The 27,180-nt window shown below is 42.2% G+C and overlaps 1 protein-coding gene across 1 annotated transcript in view; it reads right to left on the reverse strand.

Annotated features, from left to right (window-relative positions):
• Positions 1-1,523: 1,523 nt before the first annotated feature.
• The window catches only part of LOC109480161 (neural cell adhesion molecule 1-like), a 31,426-nt gene continuing 5,769 nt past the window's right edge, over positions 1,524-27,180 (reverse strand). Inside the window, exons 2-8 of the mRNA XM_019782323.1 lie at positions 26,090-26,440; positions 22,930-23,214; positions 18,765-19,043; positions 16,697-16,924; positions 15,889-15,972; positions 10,287-10,469; positions 1,524-2,735 (exon numbers count right to left, since the gene is read on the reverse strand). Of these exons, the coding sequence (XP_019637882.1) occupies positions 2,659-2,735; positions 10,287-10,469; positions 15,889-15,972; positions 16,697-16,924; positions 18,765-19,043; positions 22,930-23,214; positions 26,090-26,440 (1,487 nt within the window). The 3' untranslated portion in view covers positions 1,524-2,658. The remainder of the gene's footprint in view (positions 2,736-10,286; positions 10,470-15,888; positions 15,973-16,696; positions 16,925-18,764; positions 19,044-22,929; positions 23,215-26,089; positions 26,441-27,180) is intronic.

Below are 27,180 nucleotides of genomic sequence, written 5' to 3' on the forward strand. Positions count from 1 at the left end.
TTCATAAGAGTTGACTTACTCTTCATGTTGTACATACCATGACTCAGAGGGTTCCATCTGATGCACCACAGTGCGTCCCCGTGAATATGGACTATGACACATGGTACCTCCAGGGATGAAGTATTAAGGGGCAAGATGAACGTGCTAGTGCTCTTTATCATTAGTCTGTGACCAGTGAGATTTAGTTCTTAGTAAGGGCCTTTGCTCTGCCCTCCTGGCGAAGTTGATTCCCAAGATCTGATCTGGAGAGCAGCCATGAAGTTTGGAACGATATTGCCAAGTGAATGACATATCTAATGCCACCATTTATGTTTCGAAATGCTGTTAGCGTTGCTACATACGCCCATGTCAGAATACTGGAGGTTCCATATGTGACACAACAACGGAGAGGTGAGGCAAGATTGGTGACTTGGTATCCATTTACTGTATGATGTTGCGCTAATGCATGTTATTCGTTGCCCCGGAGTTCAATGCCGAACTGAAGGGGAATACTAGCGCTGAACCGAATCCAGCGATGGTTTACTGTTGTGAAAAAGGTAACGACTTTTGCATGCAGTCTGAGAACTGTGTGTTTTGCAGATAAAACTATCAAAAACTAACTTGATGTCTCATTAACCAATGAAAGATAAGACCTAGCCTGATGAGGATCACCCAGTGTAGACTCAGCAGAGTAATGCCATGGGATTTGTGATAACGACATCTTCCAAACATGCTTCGAATGTTCAAAATCACAACTAAAACGCAGCATGTAGATAAGGTATCTATTAAAAGGTGTGGTCATGGATGCCTTTTAGTTGCGTACATGATCCATCACACGATAGCAGTTTGAAGAAGAGGAAGAAACGGAGAGAATACATCAAGATCACAATCGCCATGTAAACTAACACCAACGCAGAGTCCCGCGCCCACACACATATACGTGATCTGGCTGTTAGAAAGAATGGAACCCAACGTGTAGTTTTTTGTTTTATGTGCTTTGTAATATTCGCACTCTAGCTTGTTGAAATTAAATGCATAGAACAGCAATCTCAACCGCTGCGATATTGTGTGTTCACCCGCATCTATCTTGCTTTGGGCAGCCAAAAGCATCTTTGGCGTAATGGATTTCCGAATGGCAACCTGAGGCAAAGTTCAATTTTTGATGCCTATCAATCGAGGACGTAGGGAGGAGAATATGTACAAGTGGAAGAGACACGACTGGGCCTTAAATGACAGCGTATCTATCAATGACAGATCCGGAGCCAAGTTAATTTGAGGAGGTCAATCGACTCGCTTTTCTGCACAATATTTAATATCTTAGCATTCTGGACGCGGGCGTCCTCAACACTTGTGACATCTAATCTATCTTACACAATCTAACAAACGCGTAAATGTACAGCAAACTATACTGCCTTTGATTACCGTACAGTACAATGAACTGCGCAATGAGTTAACACATTAAATTCATATACATGTCGCAAATCTTTACACTTGACACCGATTGATTACTTGTACAGAAACAAATCCGCAGACATGGACCCCTCCCCTGTGTCAAATATACATTCCAATGGATCACATCGACCAAGTCATCGTCAGAAATGACCGTGAAGGTCCTTCAAGGCATATCGCTTATCATGTCGCCCATAAGCCACCCCATACTTCCTCTCTAGGCAAAGTGTCTCCTCCGCGGCTTACACTTCGTTTGTCACCTGGCCCTCGTGGATCGACTTTATTCCCCCAGATGAATACTCTATACCAGATGATGCCGCCGTTAATTCTAGTATTTCATCACCCAGATTGAATAACGGTATTCAGCAGAACAGAGAGGCGACCTTTCTTTGATAGTGGACGACATTGGATCCTTCGACGCTGTCGTAACAATGTCGCGGGTTAATCGTGATCGACGATGGTTGCAAACTTTTGCCTTGATATCAAAGAGGATTCTTGGGCATGAAACTTTTATCTCTGCATCGCAATCTCTTAATGTGGTCCGGAGAGCGGATTTCCTCCGACACACCGCCAGCGGGAAGGGATGAGCAAGAAGCGGTGAACTCGATTACTCAAGTTTGTCACCAAAGATCGGTTTAGCCTTCGCTCCTGTCAATATTCACGAGATCCACGAAGTCCATCTTCATGCACTCCAGTTGCTGGGGCAGAATAAGTTGCAGGCGGTATCACACTACTATCAACTACAATCGCATTTTAACTCCGACAGCGAGAAATCTTCAACAGTCTGCAGCTGCATCCAGAGAGTCTCTGTTCATCAGGTCCAGCCAATGACAGCAAAAGTCTCAGAATCTCGTCTCACTAACAGAATCAGCGGTAGAGACGCTTGTCTATCGGCAATCTTCCTTGTGCACATGTGGCAGAGCAAATTGTATTGATCCAGAAGGTCCTTTTGCACTGCTTTAATGGATTGTTTTTCAATTAAAACCAATCATTATGATAGATTCATGGAATCAGTCAGAGTCTTTTCATTAATCATATAATATATAGGGCATATCCGGCTGCAGAACAGTTCAGAAACTCCTGACGTTGCCGTGTTTTGGACAAGTCAAGTTCTGCAGGATTTGAAATATGCGCGGTGTTCCAGGCGTTTTAGGCTTGGATTTGGTTCAACTGGCACGGAACGACATGGAACCGCCGGCAGGTCCCGGGGTAAATGTCAATTCATTCGGTTCACATGCTGCATTTGGCGGGAGAGGCGACGATGTCATCCATACTTTGGTAGATCATTTCCAACTTCATGGTGGACGCTGAAAGGGAGACAAAGAATTGGGCGTAAGTCATCTTGCGCCTGAAGCTTTCAACAGCTATAAGTCAAAACAAGCCAGTAAAAAGGTCGTTAATGGCGGGTAAGTAGAGCGTCGCGTGGAATAACTGATGGCGTAGGCAGACGACTCCGCTAGTCATGAATCGCAATTAAGTTTGAATCCATGGACATAACGGCTGATATCAGCCTCAATCAAATCATTGATCCACGCTGCAACTGGCGACTCTCCAGTTGTGCAAGGCTACCACTCACCCGTACATTTAGCGTGGTTTAGGGCGGGCGAGAGACCGATGACTCTGACCTTGTGTAATGCACTATGAAAGTAATATTACCAAATTCGATTTTAAATTATTATGCACATTATCGAATGGCATTATCGCAGTCTTTACATTGATTTGTAATAATCACTGAACGGAAAAACAATTTGGACACATAAATGTTATGTGTTTAGTAATAAAATCCTTTAAGTATCTGATAAATTTTAGATTGTTGGTTAACCCAATAATGCGATGAGCGTAGATTTGTATTTAGATCCAGGATTGAAAAGGACGCAGCGAAATCGTCATGCCGGTGACAAAGTAAACATAGAGGTTCTACTTAATAGTTTCTACTTTGCTTTCAACAACTCATAACATTCAAATATTGCTACATGTACAAACCTTTTTGTTAGAATACAATCGGTTTTTGTAGTATCTTAGTATGTCAGTCCTGTAGGTCTTTGTATATATATTTGTTCACCCGTTCATCGATTAATTTTTGTATTTGATTTTTACATGTTTATTCGTACTTTGCTTGTCCCATGTATTATGTATTGTCTTATGTGTTGGTGGCGACATGAATATAAGTGTAACTTGAGTGTGTCGTCACCATGTTTTATCAATATAATTATGTTTCCAAAACAAAACAAAAGTACAAAACAAAACAAAACTAAAGAGATGTAGATCACGACGAGGCAACTATATATACTTCAGAACTGTCGATTTGAACGGATATGACCTATTTCTCTAGACAGCTTTACCGAAATAACGATATCTCCCTAACGGAAGCATGGTATTTTCTGTGGGGGTGACAGATGATGTGATAAAACCTGCATTTTACCATAAAAAGCAAAGTGAGATAAGGTTTGGCGGTTACTCTTCTGTCCTCTCTTATCGAGTTCCCAAAGGTCTATCATTTTTGTGGAGCGATATGTCGTATAAACGATCTGCCGTGTGTTTAATCAAGTCTTGGTCTGGAAAAACTTTATCATGAAAACGCATTAAGCATTCATATAGACGACGAGCCACTTTGTAATGTGTTGATTCATTTATTTGATTCGTCATTATACCCGTCAAAATACACGTCTGCGTATTTTGCATAGCCCTTAAGGCATTTACGTGTAGCAACTTCGTGTTCTCTAATAAGATTGAAGAAGTGGGATTTGTTTCTCAGAAAAGTCCGTGTGCCGAATGAAATGAAGGAATACATAGAGGTGAAATACCATCGAGAGCAGGAACCTAAAATGTATTCCACTTCTGGAATTATCTAACGGAACGTGCATCATTGTATGTGGAGCATTTATCAGAGTCTCAAATGTTTTTATGCTTGTCAGAGAAACTGTCCCTATACTCCAATTTAGACAGTCTTGTCACATGTGCACGGATGGCTATGTTAACCTGAAATGGTGGAATCATGTGGAAACGACGTAATTGCACCAGCTATTCACGGGCTTTCTGATGTAGGCGCCGGGGGAATTGTAGCTGCAGTCCCAATTTGTGCATTTGCTGATTGTAACCTGGTAACGTAGAGTCTAGTCAGAACGTCTGATATACTTTGTCCCACATGCAGGTCACGCATACACTATGTCGTAATAACGGTGGGGTAACAGCTAGCTAGCACGATACGGAATGCACTATTTCACCTATGTATCCAGGGCTTATCATAAGAAAATGATATAACAAGACAAACGTATTAGAAACTCGTAAGCCTGTAGCAGATTACCCAATGGCAGAACCAAAGAAGCGCGATGAAACAAAATAATACAACGGGATATTTGGTGCAGGTAGTGCTTAGATGTAGAATTTTAAAGCAATAACGTGATAGCTAGCTGAAATAGTCCACCGTAAAATAGCATAGGTAGGTCATTGAGTGAGAAGTATTGAGGACGAAGAGCACAGACTGTGAAATTATCCAATCTTTACGATTCTTAAACTTTGGACTTCAAGTTGTTGGATTGCTCACATGTGGTAGAGAACGATATCGTGCGCTGGGATTATTGAGTTCTATAATAACATATCATACTGACTGGAGCCGCTCTCCGCCCTGCAAATGCAGGTAAGGTTACCGCGGTAATGAAAATTTGGGACCTCTACAGCTTCAGAATTTAGATTTTCAACATGTTGCTGGACTGTATTAGTAGTTTTTGAACAGTAATGTACTGTAAGAGTATTATCATCTTTCAATACTCAAGTGAGACACGGGTAATAAGATCCTATCATGGCAAATTGCTAAAAGGCGACCCAAAATAATGTGTCTGAGACCCTTGTGCCACACGTGGTCAGCGTGACGATCAGTTCAGGTTAGCTTTTGTCCATAGAAACAAGAGATAAGTAGGCATGTTGCACACAGAATATCTCAGTATGTGCAGCCGTCGAGATACCGAAGCTCTATGTAAGTCTGGCACTAGCAAGCTGCATATACGAACCAAGCTCATTTTGGACATTCTTTATACTTCTGTGCCAACTATTTATTGTGAATCTTCTCTTAAAGTTATCTTTGACATCGGTTCAGTTCATTAGACTGACTTCATCTGGGGGTTTTACCCATTGCTTTATACTCAGGAATTAGCTGTCAGCCCGGTTTCCCACAGGTGAATGTGATGGTCTTACAGGATTTTCGTGATTGACTTTTACAATGCCTAGAACGTTCTAAAGCTTATCAAAGAATTCCGCCCACTCTTTTGAATTTCATCTGGTTATAGAGCATTTATACACAGGTCGGTGAACTTGCCAAAGAGTTTCAGGAGTTTGCAGGGGATGGCTAGTACCATGTCCAATGCCTTCGACAAAACTACTATTATTACCATTACCATGAGCAAATTCTTACGCTACCCCCTGTTTGTATTGATTTCAATACCATATCCATCAGCTATACTCTGCAGTACAGCAAAATATAGAAAATCAATAATGTTCCTTTCAAAATATATATAATCTGCTGCTCTAAGAATAAAGATTTATTGCTTATGTAATTAGTAACAAAACAAAATCCGAAACAAATAGGCAAGATTCTTTGATTGCAGGACAGCACTACCAATGACAGTGCTTGGAGAAGATTCATATTGATGCAAAACTAATGTGCATAGACTTTTAGATGTATTAGCGGCATTTTTAGTATCTTTTGCTCTTTACTACTGATAAGGGATACAAGCGGATTTCAAATTAGTTAATCCTACCTGCTCTTTAAGTGAACAGATTCCGACGATCAGCGCACTGGGATGTTCATGCATCTATTAGAATACAAAGGTCAAATATGACATGAAAGTAAGTATTATGAGCATCTGGCCCAATATTCAATATTTAGGGATTATAAAGGGGATTACCGAAAAGCTGGATAATATTACTTTTCCGTACGAAGCCTCCTTGCTTTATGAGGTTTGCATATAGATATTGATTGGAAATATTGTTACGTGATGCAGTTATTATCTAATATATAATAGACAAGTCATTACAGAAAAAATACATATCAAAGTGTACACAACTTCGTTGACACTATAGTTTTTACATGAAGATGTGTCCAGAATAATGATGGCGTTGTTCCATCACTATCCAGAACACATGGAGTTTATAAGGAGATGCTAATGACTATATGCATATTGATTTCCATGATGTACGATGTTTAACGTTTGGAACTGCACAATTTCGGAGTTGGATCTGGGTCAGTCAATGAAAACGGGCCATGGAGGGTCGATGGCCATTGATTTATCATTTAGGCGAAAATTACAGAGAGATAAACATATAATTTACTTGATTCTATGGGCTTGGCTTCTAAAGACTGGCGATTTAACGAGCGCATCTGATAAATTCCCAGCTTAAGCACTAACGATGTTTCTTGATGTGAATACTACATACAGGAAGTAAAATAGGCCGCTTAGCTTGATATATTTACTGTCTTTTTGTTGTACACAAAGGCTACGATGGGTATTGAACCACGCCCCAGTTTTCAATGAAGGTATTGGAGTAAAATACATACGTAGATTCAATGCTCAATTAGTGACACGGCAGTGTTACATTAGCTTTTGGAAGACCTAGGTGGCAGATGCTTATCGGACACAAACCATCAACTAAACGACTCATTTGTCTTCCCACCTGAACAGCATGGCACGAGGAGAACAGACGTGAAGCTATTTCGCTTAGACGTATCTCTCTCTTCTGTGTACGATTCATCAAAAGAAAAGTACTTAATGCAATGAGATGACAACTTACTTAGTTACTTATTCCTATCAAATACAGATCTTCGCGAACTGACCCACAAATGTAAAAGAGTTAAGTAGTAAGAAAAGTCTGAATGCGATCAATTTAGGAGACTAGATCCGTACACACAAACGGAGTGAAGAGGGAATTTGCAGCTATGTAAATCATGGTGCTCAAAGTGCACGTCACACTTAAGGCCATTTAGATCCGTGGATAATAGACATTGATGCTGGGCTTAGTGACGACAAAGACATCATCGCTCAGCCGCGTCAAGGTGACATTTGGCGACCTATCGCATGCGGCAGAAGAACTCAATGACAAGTCGTCGTATTTTAGAAAAAAGAGCTATTTCTTGCACATATTTCTTGAATAATGAACTGCTTGTTAGTCTTTATGTCACATTTCTATTCTGACAAGAGCTAAAGACGGAGTGCTGAAAGAGTTTTTTCAGTGAAGATTTGTAGCTGGTACCAGCAGGACTCAAACAAGGATTTTTCTGACGTCCTGTAAGGCGGAAATACATGAACACTGCAGTGTGGTTTGCACAGAACTAATCTATCACATTGACACCTACACCATACACGTGGAGAGAAATCAGGTGTACATGCCATGTACTTTAATTACGTGAAGGTTTAAAGGATCTTGAATGAGATGCGAGGGAACGTGGAGTGATTGATTAGTTTAATCGTGCCTCCGTCAAACTGTGCCGGGGACGCCCAGCCGTGAAAGGAAGAGATTTCTCGATAAACAGGCTCCGGTGAGTGAAATAACAAATCTGTTTTCTCAATGCCCACTGACATTGACAAGTTGATCAAGTGTTATTTTTCTCGCCTGTGATCAATACGGAAGTAAGGACACGATGATTGGCGATGGGCCTAAGTCGGTACCGTGGGAGAGGGTCTGATCGATCGGAGCTGAAGAAGAATGAAGCCGGGGAGATCCTGACAGTTTCCCGGGTGTTACCTGCGGGCGGGCTTCCGACCACACGAATGGGACAATCTACAAACGGATGATTTCATTCGTCTTCGTGTCACTTTTATGAACTTTAAGAGTGAAAAGACAGACTTTGAGTGCAACAAGAATTGGCCCTGCCATTTATTTGAACCGCAAAGGGTTATCTAGGTTAATCGTTGATTAGGTATGAAATCGACCATTCTCTTCCTAAATCCAGAACAGTAACACTTTGGGATAACTGGCGCCAGATATATATTTAACACCTGTAGGCCGATTGTCTCTAATGTTTGACATTAGTGAATTAGGTCAATCCACAATTCAAACCGTAATTGAACTGCTCTCCGGCGAAATCACCCTGAAAGAGATCTTAACTCCCAAAGAAAAGTGTGGGGGAGGGGGTGGCTTACTTTCTTAAGTTATGAACACTGAGATGTATGCGATATAAATTTCTCTGCCAGAAATCATATGCTAGATTGGTTGGAAGAATTCATCATGATTTGGCAGGCATATTTGTTCTACACCTTGAAGCGAAACCGTTCTGAAAGAGGTCTTAACTTCAAAAGATAAGGGGGGGGGTGACTTTGCAAAGTTCTTAAGTTATGAACACTGAGATGTATTCGATATAAATTTATCTGCCAGAAATCATATGCTGGACTGGTTAGAAGTATTCATCATGATTTGGCAGGCATATTTGTTCTACACCTTGAAGCGAAACCGTTCTCAAAGAGATCTTAACTTCAAAAGATAAGGGGGGGGGTGACTTTGCAAAGTTCTTAAGTTATGAACACTGAGATGTATGCGATATAAATTTATCTGCCAGAAATCATATGCTGGACTGGTTAGAAGAATTCATCATGATTTGGCAGGCATATTTGTTCTACACCTTGTACAGTTGTGTGAACATGGCGGGGGTCCTTGAGGGAGGCTCAACGTCAGACCCTGCATAATATCTCCTGTAAAATCTCTCATGATCTCAGGATTTTGGTATTAGCAGTCTTATTATTAGTCTTGCTCCACGTGAGAAGAATGAGAATCGTGTACGCTTCATCACGATTGAGCAAACAAGCGTATCAAATTCATTAAGGGGGATTTTCGGCTTGTCCTCTGACGAGTTTTGCTTCACCTTGAAGGAGGTCGTTAAAGAACGTTCTGAGATATATAGATATAAGTCATACAGGTCCCATTAGAGACTCGTCTTTCACTTCTGATTATCTGAAAAGGTGAACGCAGCAAAATTCGTTTTTCCCAAAGGTATGCGTGCGAGCGGAGATAAGGGTGGGCCTTTGGCTCTTCCTTTGTCTCTGTTGAACCTGTGTTAAGCCCCCGGGATGTGTCTTACAGGACGATGTCGCACTCTTTTCTTAACTACAAGACCTGTCAATTTGTGTTCTGACAGAGGTTACATACTTCGCGAGGTAATGAAGGTATCTGGGCCCCACAGTTTATGCAGATTTAAACTCCGCTATTTCTGCAGAAAAGTTAGGTGGTACAAACTTGGGAAACAGAAAAAAAAGGAAAGAAAACTTGTGAACACTTTGTGGTCTAACATGGTAAATATGTAGAAAAGTTTCCAAAAGTTGTCAATTTGTGTTCTGACAGAGGTTTCATACTTCGCGAGTTAATGAAGGCCCTACAGTTTATGGAGATTTAAACTCAGTTGTTGCTGCTGAAAAGGTAGGTGGTGCAAACTTTGGAAACAGTAAAAAAGGGACGAAAACTTTCTTGTGAACATTTTGTAGTCTAACACGGCAAATCTGTAGAACAGTTTCCAAAAGTTGTGAAACTCGAGGAAGGTCCTCTACGTAACCTGGAAACAAAGTTTATCATTAATGACACCAGGTCCTAGTCGTGAAATGCTGGAAACTCAATGCAAAGTCATGTCCATTCGGATAACCGCAACAAAAAATGGATGAAGACCAATAAAACGTAGACGGGGTGCCATGTTCACAATATAACCATCACATTTAATGAGCTCATCTTAACGACACCTACTCAGATTTTATTTAGGAAGCTCGTCTAACGGCCAACTTATGATTAGCTATATTTTTTCTCACAAACGTAACAAGATAGTAACTTTGTGCTGATCATGTTGCACTACCACTTTTATGACTGTTTTACCGTTTAATAAGTACCTTCGCTGGCTGTGAGGAAGGTAGCGTAGTTGGAGGGGAACAGGCCTATCCTGCCCCTCAGGTAACCCAGGCACCAGCCGCCATCTTCCCCCTCCAGCACCTCGATGACGTCGTCCACTTCCAAGCACAACTCGTTGTCTTCCGTGGGTCGATAGGGGTAAAGTACCTTGGCGTATCTTCTGTCTGTGTTTCGGGGAAGATACGATAAACATCACAGCGGTAAGCGTTCCCTCAGGAACAATTGAAAATAAAACGTGCCATTGACAACTGATAAAAAATTCGATCGATGTGGTGTAAGTCTAGCCAAGAGGGAGGGGCGCTCTAAGGATTTTTAAGAACAAGTTGCAAAAGTTTCCCACATGCCATAACGTTCCCTCTAACTGTAACGTTTGAAAGTTATGTTTATCCTCACTTTATTAGTTAGCCGGACGCATAAAGCCGGCCGCCATTTGATGTCTTTATGGCTGCTGGGGATTACCTTCTTCAGATACGGCCGCAGGACTGAAGATATTCATTCCCGAAATACTATAAATCTATTTCTGGGGCAAGCTTTACACATCTGCGTATTTTGTAGCACGATAAAGTGATAGCATCCGAGAGTCAGGGATAACATAAAAATATCTTCCGATCACCCGTGGGTATGCATGCACAGGTAACAAAGATATCGTCCTCTAGCGAAGTACCCTCTCACAGGGTGTCTATAAACTACATAGATAGATCGCACGTGATGCTCATTTTTTTGACTCCAGAGATGTGAGATGACACGAAAATAAATCTACCCATTGATTTAGGTTTTTCTGCACACGACGAGAGCTGGATTTCATGAGTGCATGCCCTGTAGAAGACAGAGTGCGCCGCTAAGTACCTCACAAGAAAGGTGGAATAATAAGATAAGAACATTCCCTATATCCTGTCATTGATACGTTTTATCACTGACAAGAAATATTTCCAGTTGAGAAAAGATAACAAGGGAAGATATGGGCAACAGTTTTGCACGGAGATTAAGCGTCAGTGGAAAATCATAAATCAACAGAAACGGTCCAACTTTTCCCACGTTTAAAGGAAAGGTAGATGACGCGTAAAATGCCAGCGGTGGATGGATAGCTAGACGGCCAAGGTTGTGACTGTGGGAACTGGGTAGATTCTGTGCGAGAGAAGTATGTGTGTGTGTGTGTGTGTGTGTGTGTTTGTGCGTGTGAATGCGCGTGTGTGGATGTGTGTGTGTGTGTGCGAGCGCGCGCGTGCGCGTGTGTGTGTATGTGCGCGTGCGAGTGTGTGTGCGTGCAAGTGTATGTGTGTGTGTGTGTGTGTGTGTGTGTGCGCGCGTGCAAATGTGTGTGCGAGTATGTGTGTGTTGTGTGTGTGCGCGTGTGCGCGTGCATAGTGTGTGTGTGTGCGCGCGCGCGAGCGTGTGTGTGTGTGCATCTGTGTGTGTACGTATGTGTGTTTGGGGGTGTAGGGCATGTGAATGAAAATACGAGTGGCACCTAAGTTTGGGAAATGAAGGAGGGACTTTTCGGACATTAAAGACCAAGAAAATTTCTGGGCATGCACTTTAGCGGTGACGTTTTATAACAAGCACCAAAATGGCAAGCTGCGCTGATCTTTTTGAGGCAGTTTCGTATATGTATAGCAAAGCTAAGGGTCTCGCCCTTTCCTGTCTTTATTCATAGCGCGGCTGTATAACCCTATGAAGGACTCGCACTAACCGTGATAGATCTGAGTTGGCATGAAGTATGGTTAAGGGCGAGTCCTGATAAGGTTATGGTCACGTGAGAGGGGTCCGTACCATAACATAAAGTAGTTACGGAACTGCGCATCTGTTTCCACCGACGCAGACGGCGTTTCCGAGCAGGTACTGCAGTACTCCATCAAGCAATCCACTACGTACTGCCTCCATCAACCACACTGTTGCTGCCACGTTCCCGTTAAACATTCTACATAGAAACGACGTTTTCGTTGGTTTGGAAGGTGGGTGATGGTTGGAACGCTCGTAAAGATGGAAATGACGCCACATTAAAGCCCCTCTCACACATAGTCAAATATGGCCTCCCGGAAACTACTCGAACTTCCCCCAACCATGGTTAGCAGTAGGTAGGAGACAAAGTCGGCTGGGTCGGCTTTTGTACGGCCAAGGCGGCTACTGCTTGAATGTGGACGGGAGGGTCGGGCATGGGGTTGGCTGGTGGTTGCCTGGTGTTCGAAGTAGGTCGGCGCGAAGCTGGCAGTCAAATTTGTCTCAAATTTAACTCAAATTCGATTAGATTAATACAGAAATGCAGGTATGACCAAAATCTGATCAGACTGCTCCGAACCAACCTTGATCGGCTGGTGTTCGGGGGGGGGGGTGCATGTGTGACAAGGGCTTAGGATGGAAATGACGCCGCATTACATAGTATATCAAACGGGTAGAAAATGTACCACCGTTGCAAACCATTTGAACCTCTTTCTGCCGTTAGAAGCCGCTAATGCTTCCTATCACACAGTTCCTATTTACATATCGATCGCTAATCACCACAATGTCAATACCACAGCACACCCACTGTACAGGCTTGCGCATACGTTATTTTCTCTGCCGTAATTTGGGTGTCGACCGTGACCCTGAGATTTGAGTGATTGAAATAACAGTGTAACTGACGCCGAATCGGCTGTAGGGTCAAGATCAGGCCATCCATGCATTGAAATGTTTTATACTTGAGAAATGGTTGGAGAGCGATATTCAGGGTTCAAGGTCAAACGAGGAGATCTGTGCTTCCAATAACTCAGTCGGACCAATCTGCCCCGTGTGCATGTAAATTGTGCCCAGCACACTTGGGTGCGCTTGGGCAGGGATAACGCCACTTGGTTCACGTCACAATTCGAAATCACTCATTCGTCACTCCTGGAGTTAGGATACTCTGACACATTCTCGTCTGTGTAATACAGGTTTTCATGTTTACCGATTGATAACATATTGCTTTTTGCTACGTTTCTTCTTCTTCTCCATACCAAAAAGGTCAATGAACTGAACCAGACTGTCCGTTACCATGATAACTGGTGCATGGGGCATGGTTACATCATGTTGCAATTTTATAGCAGGAAGGATTTAGACTCCTGTCTGACCATATATATATGAATGTGTTTGAGTAAGAATTAACAGAGCAGACCATATACGGAAGGATCATGACACAGTATGCATTTACTTTGAAAATGTTACCTTTCTAGTTTTACATGGTATCACATCTTTTTTGGAGGCGGAGGACCGATTATATATGTCAATATTGGACTCTTGCCCTTAGAACCGCCACTAGCTAGCACAGGAATTGATGAAATGTCTGGCTTGTATGTTGGAACTCGGCCATGTTGTCCAATCCTCTAGTCACTATCAGTTTAACCTGGCACGAAGTAATTTTCCCTGAACACCATAATTATGACAAGGGACCATCTATCGACCAGAAACGAAAATTAATTTTCCACAAACCAACAGTGCTTTGTCATGATCAAAATTGTTATCATATAGACTAGTGCAGTATTCTTCATTATCTGATATTTTAGCTTCCTAAAGCCTTGTGATAAATCAACCATTGCAAGATTGTGCTGTGATCTAGTGTTTTAGGTTCAGCCGGCCTTATATAACTGATTACTCTCAGTGTAAACCATGCACCTGCTTCCCATTGTGCTAGTGTCATGAGTCAAGTGCAGATAGATATTGTAATCTTACCAAAAGTCATGGTCTATTCTCACGTTGTAAGAATAAATGTTACGGTGCTATCCCTTTTGACAAGACCCAAATCTTTCAGCCTGTCTTCTATTCACAAATTTGCATGTTGAGATTCGTTTTAATTAAAAAAAGTTGGCGCTGTTCCGCCATCTTGGATACGCATGCAGGGGAGCGTTAAATTAGGAAATTGATGAAAATAAATTGGTAACGAACATGATGTCTGATCTGTGAAGCTAACACTAAACTTAGATATGAATATGTTATTCTACCAATTCTTCACGAAGTGAATGTCAATTTAGATTGAGTTTAGTCAGATACTAAATAAGGAAAATGTTTATGAACTAGACAAACCATGTATCATTAGCTCCATATGTTCACACATCTACACTGCGTCAAGAAGCGAGAAAAAGTTGAATCTGTAAATAGTAGTTCACATTAGTATGTACAGTTTTAGTAAGATACCATTGTAATTTTACCTCTGTTTTATACCTGATCTGTACTTAGCTTGTAAGAGCACGAACGTATGATAAAGGTCTTTTATTCATTTGTTTTCAAACTGCAGTCTGACTTTACTTGTCTCACTTGTCCTAAGGCCATGTTGATTTGATTATAATATATGGATGAAATCCTCTGGGAACCCCAAAACTGATGCGAGCGTGCAAATAAAAGAAAGTTTGGCAAAAAAGTTGTCTTCACTATGAAATCTAGGTGGTCATGAAGGTTGAACAAATGCCTAAACACACAGAGTAATATATTATTGGCATAGTGAATAACAGATTCTTCATTTTCATTGCTTCACATTTTCTTCTAGCCCTTTTGAATGGATTTTGGCATTCTGCGGCACAAGTATCATTTTCCAATATTTTTTTCTCAATTTACGGCACATGTTTACTCATTTTGCAGCTACTTTGTACGATTTACCGTATGGTCGAAAACTTTTTTGGAAACGGACGAAAATTCATGCGGGCGTGGATGTCATCCATATAATCAACTCAACATGGCCTAACTCGCTATGACGTGTGGCCCGCAGCGTGAATGGGTTTGTGCAGGATTCCGGCGTCTTACACCAGACGTTAGATCACCGCCGATACCGGCCACTTCAACCGGAGCCACATTGCCTTCCCCCACTCTAAATTGCTTTTGTAGATCGCGCGAGATCTTTCGTTAAAAATAAATGAGTCGTAAATTTTCAGCAGACGGGAAAAGGCTTACGGACAGCACAACCCGTGCAGTGTGCAGACAGTACGCTTCCCTGAAAACTCTTGCAGTGAATAGAGCAGGGAATTCGTCTTGATTTAACCAGGCAAGTTTGTAGGCTGTAAGGACAGACCAAAAAGATAACGCCTGTTCCTGTTTCTTTATTGCATCTAGAATTGTCAGTCTGGAGCCGTTTTGTACCCATTTAGGTGACACTATAATTCATTACCTACTTACCCTCTTTGTCCCTGGTGAGACATGCTATTATTCATTGAGAAATTGTGAATGGATCAATGAAAATCCCGGGGCTGATAGATTGGCGAAATCCAAACACACAATACCACGATAAATGAAAACTTTCTGACGTGTTGATGCAAATATATATATAAGAAGTAGACGCAAAATATAACTAATGTAATATCTGGAAAATTAATGGAATTTTGAAATGAAATTATAAAAGATGTTTCGTTATTATTTGAGTTCTATTTCGGTCAACAACTAACTGTTGAAATGAAACTGTTGTATCTCTGATCTATCAACATGAAGGAAACATTCATTTCACCTTCTTTTTTCTCCGAAGATACTTCGATTCAATCACTTACTCACTTCATGTATCTACCGCTAGATGGCGTACATAGCCGTGTTGAGTTGTACAGAAGCGACATCTATCGTTTCTGGCTTGAATGACACTTGTACCGTACTCACCGGCGTTCCTCCCTTTCTTTGCCGCCTGTCTCCTGATTGTATTGATTCCCGCGTAGGGGTCAGTCGGCGGTTTTGGCGGCTTCCCTGAAATGACAAACGAAAGGAAACTGAATAATTTATCATTTAATTGTTGTGTCGACATTGCTGTAGACTATTTATAACGACATAGAAATTATGTGCTGCACCGAAACTAAGATTCTAAATGAGATGTTAATGCAAAGTTTCATCATACATCATACAGATTGTATTATGTACATTTTACAAACAAAAGAAAGACAGACGAAAGAAAACTGAACAATTTATCATTTAATTGTTGTGTCGTCATTGCTGTAGACTATTCATAACGACATAGAAATTATGTGATGCACCGTAACCAAGATTCTAAATGAGATGTTAATACAAAAGTTTTAATGCATCATACACATTGTATAATGTACATTTTACAGACAAAAGGTATACGTAGGACGGCTGAGGACCTAAACCAAATTGAACAATGGATAACGTATCTTAAGCTTCTGTCACACATTTAAAACAAATCGAATCGAATTTGAGTTAAATTTGAGTAGAATGCTAACCACTACCCACCTAATCATGAACCATGGTTGAACCTCCCGACCAATACAATACACGAATGTTTTAAACATGTTGAACCATTCGGCTGGCGCAGCCGAACACTTGGCCGAACACCAGCCAACCCTTCCGACCCTGCTCCCGATCTTCTCCCAACCATGGTTTAGAGAGTTCTGCTAGTGTTCGGGAGGCCATATTTGGCTGTGTGTGACAGGGACTTAACTTGCTGTAACATTACCTGGTGGGCCATCATTAGTTTGCCCGTCTTTGATGTCCATCTCGTCCGTGCCCTGTTTCCGCCCCATCTTGTAGTAGAAGGCGTACTTCTCCTTGTCTTTCTTCTCCCGCCGTCTCTTGATGAAGTACATGGTGATGCCCACGCACACCACCACCCACAGCCCGCCCGCCGTGGCGCCGATAATCACCGCTATCGTGTTCCAGCTTAGCGTGGCCATCAGGGCGGACGCTGGAATAAATTCACAAAACTAGATGTCTTTTTCTTGCACAAACGATACCGCTGATACTAACATAGCAACTTGACTGATGGACCAAGCATACAATACTAGTACTACAAAATGGTGGAAGGAATCGCGACTGACGCTTTCTAGTCCTACTGGTCTTGTCTTAGCGTGGCCATCAGAGTGGATGCTGGAATACATTCACAAAACTAGATGTATTTTCCTTGCACAGAAACTATACCCCGGATACTATTATAGTAACGTGATTGATCGGGCCAAGCATACAATACTACAAAATGGTGGAAGGAGTCTCGACTGACGCTTTCTAGTCCTACTGGTCTTGCCTTATAGTGCTCATCAGATTGGACGCGGAAAAAACATTTACAAAACTTTGTTGTACTATCCTTGTACAGGTTTCGAGAAACTATACCTCTGTAGCAGACACAATCATAGCAGCGTTATTGATGGAGCCATGCATGCAATACTACAAAATCATGGCAGGAGTCGTGATTGATGCTTTGCACTGGTCTTGCCTTACACTGTACATGTGATTGTGAAGGAACCTCGGATTGTTTACAAATTTGTGACCTTGTATGGCCGTATAATGTTTCACCACATTATAACGGTTACGTGATAGGGCAATATGTAAGCAACACACTTTGACAGACACGAGTGTGAGGAGAAAGTATCAGGTTGGATACTGTAAATCTCTGTCTCAGCTTTCACAGGTGCTATCCTAAGCTTTGTCGTTAGGTGGCGCAGAGCCATCATTCATAGCTTAAACTGACATCATACTACAATATGACCTTAACTTAGGTGAAACTTTATGTACAAAAAATTAAACCTGTCTCATTGCATGACCTGGTGCTTCTATTGTGCATCTTTGACGTGAAAACGGTACAAACAACAAAGCCTTCTGGCCCGTTATACGGACAATAAGATTGGGTCGGATTCAGGTTATCTACAAACTTCCTGGGTTAGCTGTGTTTACTACATGCTTTACGGATTTCCCCATATGTCTCGGGTAAGCGAAGCGTTAGGATAAAATCTGCCCTGGAGGCACGTTAACAACTTGGAGGGCTCATTAAGTATTATGTCCGTAAAGAACTTTATGCTGCACATACTTAGAATAGTATGTTTTACTGTCGCCTGGGGTAAATGTATGGGTGAACCATACTTTCTTACTGTGAGAGTGCAGTCCCTAGGGCAGTTTTTGCATTGTTTATTAGAAGTCATCAACAACTTAATAGTCTGTATGATGTCCTACCTATTTATTATTTTCTCCTCCCCTAGTCGTCGTTGGGACTTTTATAGCTCCATATTGAGAGAACATCCTTTATTGGTTATGGCCGTTAAGTAGGTTTTGACTTTTACTGTGGGACGTAAGAAGGGCATAAAAGAACAGACCAGTGGACGTCGGGTTGGCAAAGGGGTGTCCGTAATTTTGATTGTGTAGACAAATGTGATAAATGTACCGTATGACGTGATGTGTAAATATACATATATCTATAATACGTTCTTTATGATGTCCAGATATGTGTATATTGAAAGGGTACTGTGTATTTGCATTTTGAGCATCTTATATCTTGTAACTGATAAAGATACAAGATGCTTACGTTCTTTTTTCAAAAATGTAATCACAAGACGTGGTGACGGCACACTTATAAAAACTTATTGACAGACAGGATTTTGTGAAATTTACGTGACAGGATTTTGTGAATTTTACGGTTTTTATGAAAAACTTACCGTCACCAACACAGGGGACAATAAAGTACTCATTTTCACCTTTGCGAAGTGAGGAAAGTCGTGTAAAGTGCCTTTTCCAGGGGCACAAGATGACATACGTACGTTTTATGGTTAGTTCTAGCGTCTTCTTGTCGTGTTCTCCCACACCATTAGTGGCCACGCACAGGTAGGTACCGCTGTCGTTCTTCATGACCTTCGGGAGGACGATGGAGCTGGCCCGTACGCTGGAGGACAGGGAGTGCGTCCTGGACTTGAGCTTCAGCCCGTTCTTGGTCCACGTGATGTTTGGCGGAGGGTTACCGTCTGCCACGCACTGCAGGGTGACGCGGTCCGACAGGGATGACGTCACGGAGTCGGACATACTGATGATGGCTGAAGGGTCTGATGCATGGAAATGACGCAAGTACGTGTTAGAGAGATAAGACAAGGATTTAGGGATTTGTGCTGTGACGTTCATCATCAAATCAGACGCCATTTCCTTACACGGCCTGGAACACGGCTTAGACTGTACAGATGGTTCGCTAGAGGCTTGCTTAAGCTTAAACTTGTCTGGAAAGGATGTGATGTTTTTGTAGAAGTTCAGGGGCATAGCTAACAAAGAATGTAGCAATGGATTGATAAGAACGTGTCCCTGGACCTCACTCAAATATCAACATGATAAATCTTGAGCTGCAGCTGTATTGAGGCCAAAGATCGGTTTGGTAATTTTTCCCACTACAACAGTAATATCTCTGCACATCAGTAGTGTGCAGCATATTACGTTTCCGTGCGCAGATTGAATCCTGTGCCCAAGCGCAGTGGGGTTAATCAAACCCTGCCAACAGTTAGTAAGTTTGACGTCGTTCATCATATCGTACCGTCTGTGTTACCGTTCTAGTCATTGGCGAGGTACACTACCTCGGAAATATAACACAGTCACGGTGCGTACACATATATTTTTGGGACAAAAACAACTAAAAACTAGTCTTTAAGAAGTTAAATTTCACTAGACTAGCAACGCAAATGCATCATGTTTACCTTCACATGACCCAGCTTAACAAACCACTAGTACTGCTTTGTTTATTCTTACTCAAACACACCCATATGCATGTTTATGGTGACCATACAGCCCGTCTTGAACTCAATTATGCATGGCACTTGCAACATTATGGAACCTAACACCAGTTACCATGGTGATAGGCGCCTGGTCCTGGTCATTGACCTCATGTGTTTGGAACGGAAGAAGAAGAATAAAGTCAAAGTCAAAGATGAAACTGAGCAAAAACAATATGTACATGTTTTCCTTCGGTAAACATAAATATTGTTTGTTGGCGTACAAAGTTTATTGTGCTGTGATTGGATACTACCAAGGAAGAATCCAACAGAGACACAACATGTCTGTAAGTAGTATGCCTCTATAAAACGTCCCGACGCCTTCCTAACGTTACATGGACCCTCTAAACAGTCATAAACCATAACATCATTAGAGATCCTTCCCTTGACGCTGAAATGAAAGCTCCCTTGCCTGTAGCACAGTCTCATCAGTATTACGGGATGACGGACCAACTCCCGTACGGTTGTGATTGTCAATCAGCAGCGGAACAATAAAGCGTCGCACCGGCGACAATAAACGTCATCCCCGCCAACCTGCCGACCTCTTAACGTGCAGGCTGACCTGTACTGTACGTGTTTTTACTCACTAACGACGTCCAATTATCTTAAACGGACGTAAAGTCTCTCCTGGGGTTATGAGGTACCATGAATTAACAGTAATAGAAGTTTGCACCTTTCCCTTTGGTTATACCAGATAGCGACAACGGCTTGGAAAGGTTACAGTTGGTGGTATTTTTCTAACAGAGGATGGGTATTGGCGTCCAAATGTGACAGGATTTCGTGAAATTTACGGTTTTTATGACGTGTAATAAAAAGCGAATGATGGTACGGTTATGCAGACTGCGCAATATCATCTGAGGGATGATATAAAGCAACCAGTGATGGAGAGCTGACCGGCAAAAAAACTTCCCTGTTTTATGAACTTTTACAATGCCTGATCGAGTTCAAAGTTTTGAGGATGAATTCGTGGAGTTGGGTGCGTGCATGAAGGGGGAGGGGGGCACGAGCGTCTGGTCTCGTTACCATCATGTCAAGAGAAAAGTAATGCCATATATGAATAGTTGGCTTTCATTGAACTGGGTTTCCCGGAAGCGTTTAGATGTATTCGTAAGCTTTGAAAGCACATAATTACTAGAATGCCGAAGGGCTAGCGTACCATCAAATTTACTTGTGCCTGAAATGAGAAATGTAATTTAATTTCATCCCCACGGGCGAAGCCGAACATCCCTGAGCCCTTTTCACATCCAGGTGCCGCGAGCAATAAGAAAAGTTAGAACCCAGTCAATAATTTCACACCCAGTGATGACGTACCGACCGGGACATCATCACGACCCCGGCGCATTAATAATTTGCCAAATTTGCACTGCGGTTGAAAAGAGGCCCGCGACACCATAAATATTTAAATGGCCGCTCCTCATCAGTCACCGTGCATGATTCGATTGCACACGCAGTGATATATACATATTTTCACATTGATTAACAGTAGACAGGACCATCACGGGTCACTGACTCTCCGGGAATCTAGTCGACGTCACTTCGGGATCAGGATGGCGACGTTCCCGGAATCAGGAAGACGACCTTCCCGGACTCTGTAGGACCAAAATTCCGGGAATCATAGAACTAAAACTATGAGTACAGCATACTGGAAATTCGTCCTTACGTGAACTATACGTAGAGATAATTATGTATACGTGATGTTCCTCGCTTATCTTATCATGGTGGCCCAAAGACGGCTTAACAAGTCCAGTGATGAGAAAATCTCGATGTCTGGCGATTTGTGGAGCGACTCTGTCTAGCCTCCTTTTTCGTCCCATCTTTAAATGCTTCTCCTTTCGTAATCCAATTACTCCACCACACACCCTCTATTATTTAAGGTTAGCCGTAGATTGGTTGATAAAGAAACCAAAGCCACGTTGTCTTTGTAAACAGTACGTTCTAAGGCCATGTTGATTTGATTATATGGATGACATCCTTCTGGAACCCAAAACTGATGCGAGCATGCGAATAAAAAAAAAAACGCTTGGCAAAAAAAGTTGAAATCTATGTGGTCATGAAGGTAGAAGAAATGACTAAACACACAGAGTATGGTATGGCGAAATAATAGACCCCTCATTTTCATTTCTTCACATTTTCTTCTTTTCCCTTGGAATTGACATTCTATGACATTAGTGTCATTTCCAATATTTCAATATTGCAATTTACGACAAATATTTCCTCATTTAGCGGCTTGTGCGATTTATAGTATGGTTAAAAACCGACGAAAATTCATGCGCGCGCGGATGTCATTCATATAATCAAATCAACATGGCCTAATGTAGAAAAAAACTTGGGCAAATGGATGTTGGTTATGTTTTAGACAGAAATTGTGGTTGTCTCTGAGTCGAATCCGTCAAACCACGGTTCGTCGCACAGGAGATGCTAAAAGGCAGGGATCGACGCGGGTTAGGTTACAAATGTCATCACATTGATTTATGATCGCTCAAATAGGTTAATCAATGACACGTTCCAAAATATGATGTCCCGGAGCTAATACGTCGTTTGACGTATATATTTCCCTGGTGACTAATGTGACGAACGTCAGATGTACCATATGCTGTATGTTAACCCCAATACCATCGTCCGCGCCATTCTTCCATTAACATTCCTGCAAACGCAAGTCCAAGACTTGTTTATGATATTACTTCACCATCTGGTGTTCCCCTTGATCGTCATATCACATATTGCTAACGCCGTGTTTCTCATTCATGTAGAATATAGGTCTTATTAACCCCATGCATAATCATCAAACTATAAACATTCCCAAGCCATTAAGCCCTTTTTTGATTGATTAGACATCTTTACAATCAATATTCTATTATAAATGGATGACTTTGTTTCTAATGTCATTTCAAACTTTGATCAGGGGTTTATAGGAAGACAATGTAGGTTAATGTATGTCTCTAGTAGTCGATATTTCCCCATTAGACCTGGTTCATTGCAGTTTATACTGGTTTACTAACGACCCGTAAAATGAATCAAAAGTTACGGGCAAAAGGACAAGAGGAGGTTGTTGTGATATCTGATCATTAGTCAAATTAGAAGAAAGGGTAAATAATCATTTCGTTCCTAAAAAGGTTATCAGTTGAGCCCAAGCTATTTGCATTTGTTTAATGTCAAAGGTAGAATAAGGACTTACACAACACGGATAATCTCAGACTGCTTCTCTCTTGTTTGACCACGTGATCGGCCACGCATGTGTACAAGCCCGCGTCCGTTCGGGTCACGTGACGTATCATCAAAGATGGCGACGCCATGGTTCCTCCGCTGAACTTGGTGTTCATCAGGTTACTGTCCACGATGGTTCCGTCTTTCTTCCAGTGGAGAGAAGAGATGTTTGGCTTGGCGTTCATCACTGTACACGTCAGGAGGGCGGCTTTTCCCAGGCCGATGACGTAGGGGTTGGACGGGCCCACTTCAACAACTGGAGGGACTGAAAAAACAACCGTGGTCAACAACATGGTTACTTTGCGTAATGCTGAGGACCTATTTCCAAGGCGGCAACCGGCCGGGCTGTTTACATGAACGAAAAGTATGAAATAAAACTTTAATTAAAAGAACGAAGAGCGATGATTTGCATTAATTGGTCATGAGCACTTTTGTGCATGTTATTGATATGAATTGCTTATTTTTCGTTCATGTAAACAGCCCGGCCGGGCCCCGGCTTGGAAATGTGACCTCAACATAAAGAATGATTCTAATTGCTGTTTTTATATATATATGATTGTAATGGAGGGCCGTCTCTAGTTAGCCTTACCGTATAACCATCAACAAAACAACTGGCTTAACCATGCCCCAAAGTAATTACCGATAGCCAGGGCTATTCCCGGGTAATAAAAATGCTAGAGTACGATAAACACCGGTCAGTAAGGTAATAAACTTAAATGCCACCACGGGAAAGGGTAGTGAAATACACACTGGTTTTATTGCTTTTCGTGAGTGAATGAAATCCGTGCCGGGTAACAAGGTTTGCCGGCTCAAGGTGTGCCTCCGGCCGACCTTTATAATCAGAGCTGTCCTATAGAAATGGCCTTGGACAAGCGGTCAGGATAACTCATAAAAGACTAAGCCGCCCTTTCCTAGGAAAAAGTGGATTACGGGCTGGGTTATGGCCTATTTTATCGTCAGTAGACTGTTCAGGGAGTAAATACAGAACCATTAACGTTATGGAGGTGGTATTAAGCCGCTATACGGGCAGTGTCTGCTGCTCTGGGTGAAGTAATGATTGATTGTAAGACGTTAGTGTTGTACATGTCCGCAGCGGGAGTGATTTATGAAGAATCAGCCCTGTACCACGAGAACGCGGAGGGAAGCAGTGGTTACAACATGTTGTCGATATATACCCTCTGGCAAGGCAGCTGCCCTGCTAGCCCACCTACTTTGGAACGCGTCCAATTCTTTATTGAACTTTCTGAACGTAAGCTTCATTCTCCGTCCAAGGAAGTCTATGTCATCTCACTTTAATTATATAACTACAGACATCTGTTTCTAAATAAGCTGTGAGAGTGCACAAGGATTACTTCAAGTTTACTTTGATTTATGTCACGAGCGCTCTTGACTTGAAGTTTGTTTGAGGCTGGAGTTATGCCCCTGGTTAACCTTTATAATCAGAGCAGTATATCTCTTTAAATGGCCATGGAAATCGGGCAAGATAACTCATAAAAGACTAAGCCGTCCTTCCTATAGGAAGAAATTGAAGCCTCCTAGATGTAGAATGAACAGACTGCTATCGATGCGTGAACTTATGAGATTTTCCCTAAGCCCTAGTGGAGGAACTGGGCGTCTTGGAAATGTCCGTCTGGGCCCAATACAGGAAATCTCATGCATAAAGATGTTTTTATACTGTGGATAATAGACGTTCTCCTTTGGCGTTTCCCCGCCCGTAAATGCCTTGAGTTGACACAATATAACACTGATATCTTTTCTTATAGGATACCCAACGAGACGCCAGTGCTAAAACTGGTAGCCTAAGGATACAAGCATATCGATAGTATTGGAGACTTCGTGATGAAAAAGTACAGACAGTCACCACAGGGAAAACTGATTAGTCTACACAATCGAAACATGAGGTCAAGGCAGCCATTTTATGATGCCATCTTATGACTTGGTTCTAATGCTCATTATCAGGACCTCGTAACGTGATATTCCATTGAGGGATTCGAAAACATGACAAAAATGCTTTTACCGACTGCTCGTGGCTACCCACTCAGACACACTGAACTCATAACCATCGATTTTTTCCACGTTATGTGGATAGATAAGTTGGGTAGATGCGAAAACAATTTCTCCGGTGTTTTTGAGTCATTCATTTGAAAGTGACTTTTGAATTAACTGCCAAACAAATAAAGAAGGATTGCAATACTTACGAATAGAAATCAGCGAAACAGAATAAAGAGACGGTTTTAGATGATAATCCATAGGTTTGCCTTATATCAAATAGAAGATCGAAGGAACGCTTCCCCTATAAGCCCAGTTACCAGACAATCGATATTTCCTAAGTACGTTATATTATGTTTCCCTTCTGTACCAATTTTCCTGGAAATTAGTCTTTTTTCAGGAGAGAAATGATCCATAGCAATATACATGGGAGTTCGCGGTTTTTTGTCTCCATTTTGATTTGATTTAATGAACGCAAAATGTTTTTTTTTACTTTTTGTGAGATTCACCTAATTCTAACAGTGACCTCTGCATTACGGTGGCTCGTGATGTATTCTATGACGTCATCCTGTCGGCATCATTCCCTGGAGAATACCAGCATGGAGAGCGCTCTAGTATCATTTTCGACGAAGCCTCTGTCACAGAAAGCCGAATTTAGCCTCCCGAACACTACACGCCCACCCTCCCCCACCCCAACCATTATTAGCAGATGGTCGGGATCCGGAGCAATGTCGAGCAAGAAGTTTAGCCATGTTGGCTTCTTTTCGTCTGCTCCAGCCAAATGTTTCAAAATGTTTATTACATTCGGATATTGACGGGATGTTCGGCCATGGCTGTCTATAGTAGCTGGCTGGTGTTCAGTGTTCGCGAGTATGTCGGGGTCTGGTTGACAGTGAAGTTTGACTCAAATCTAAGTCAAATTCGATTCGCATCAAAAGGTAGGCGTTGCCTACATGTGGTCAGGCTGTAGCTCCTGGAATTCAGTCAACCAGGGTCGGTTGCTTTGGTGTTAGGGGCAAGGTGCTGGATGTGTGATATTGGCTTAACGTAATTGAAACAAAAAGGGAGTGTTCGTCTAGGAGTGTACTTGTCATGTGTTGTACAGTTGAAAGTATTGTCTTGGGTTCAGAAGAGTTTCCTACCTAGAATGTGTAACGTGACGAAGCCGTCCACACTGCCGACCTCCTCCACCAGCAGTGACAGGACGTACTTCCCCTCGTCCTCCACGCGGGTCTTTAAAATCTTTAGCGACGCCGGACCAACAAGCTCCACCCGCTCTACAAAATTATGATACGTCCTCTGTCCTCTCATGGGGGAGTAGGACAGAACCAGCACCCTTTTCGAGGGGTCGTCGTTGTCGATCTTGTACCATGAAAGTAGCTCCACCTGGCGGTTGGTACTGTAGCTTGCAGCCAGGGTGACGGGATCGCCCAGCACAGTGTTGACTTGTTCCGGCAGGGTGAGGCCGATGTCGGTCTGCGCGAGACTGATCCCTGCAAAGAAATCGACCAATAAGAATATGAGTGAGCGGAATCGTAATGGCAGTGCACGGCGGACTGTTGAGTAATCACGCAATTTTGTACTTATTGCCTTACATGGACCCACGCCATGAAAAACACCATTGTCAACGTGGTAAACCGAAGTGACTCCCATTCAGAACCTTGTGTGGAATAGTAATCAATGTTTCATCTGTGTAACCACTCCTCTTAAAAGCTTTAGGACGACTGCACTTGCTGAATCCCATAACCACTAAACGATTACGTGCTCTCTGACGTGGTGATGGAAACTAACGTTAGCAACAGATGTGGCAGGAATGACCAGTCCAGACGTTCTTTTGACTGCCGGTAAGAGTGATTAAGCACCATCTATATTACAGGCCGCCTCTCCTTTTAGGAGCTAGTCAGTGACCAATGGCATTCTGTGGAGAATGCAAAGTGCTACCTATAGTGCTATCTGTCTTCACTACCAAGTAGTTTCACTGAATCAGATAAGAAGTCGCCAAAACGGCACACAAATGAACGTTATCACTACAAATGCCAATATAATGTATCGTAAAGGGGTGCAATAATTGAAAGGAAAGCACTATTTCCTGCTCTTCGTTTGTTTCCAATAAACCAACATCTAATAATTCTTTATCCCCCGTAATTGAAAAGAGATTATCCTATTATGCCGGGATGGAGACGAATGGGGAAGTCATTTCGGCTCCGTGTTTCTCAGATCGTGACATTATCAG

Source organism: Branchiostoma belcheri, unplaced genomic scaffold, assembly GCF_001625305.1.
Source record: "Branchiostoma belcheri isolate BF01 breed outbred unplaced genomic scaffold, Haploidv18h27 scaffold5, whole genome shotgun sequence".
Taxonomy (NCBI): Eukaryota; Metazoa; Chordata; class Leptocardii; order Amphioxiformes; family Branchiostomatidae; genus Branchiostoma; species Branchiostoma belcheri.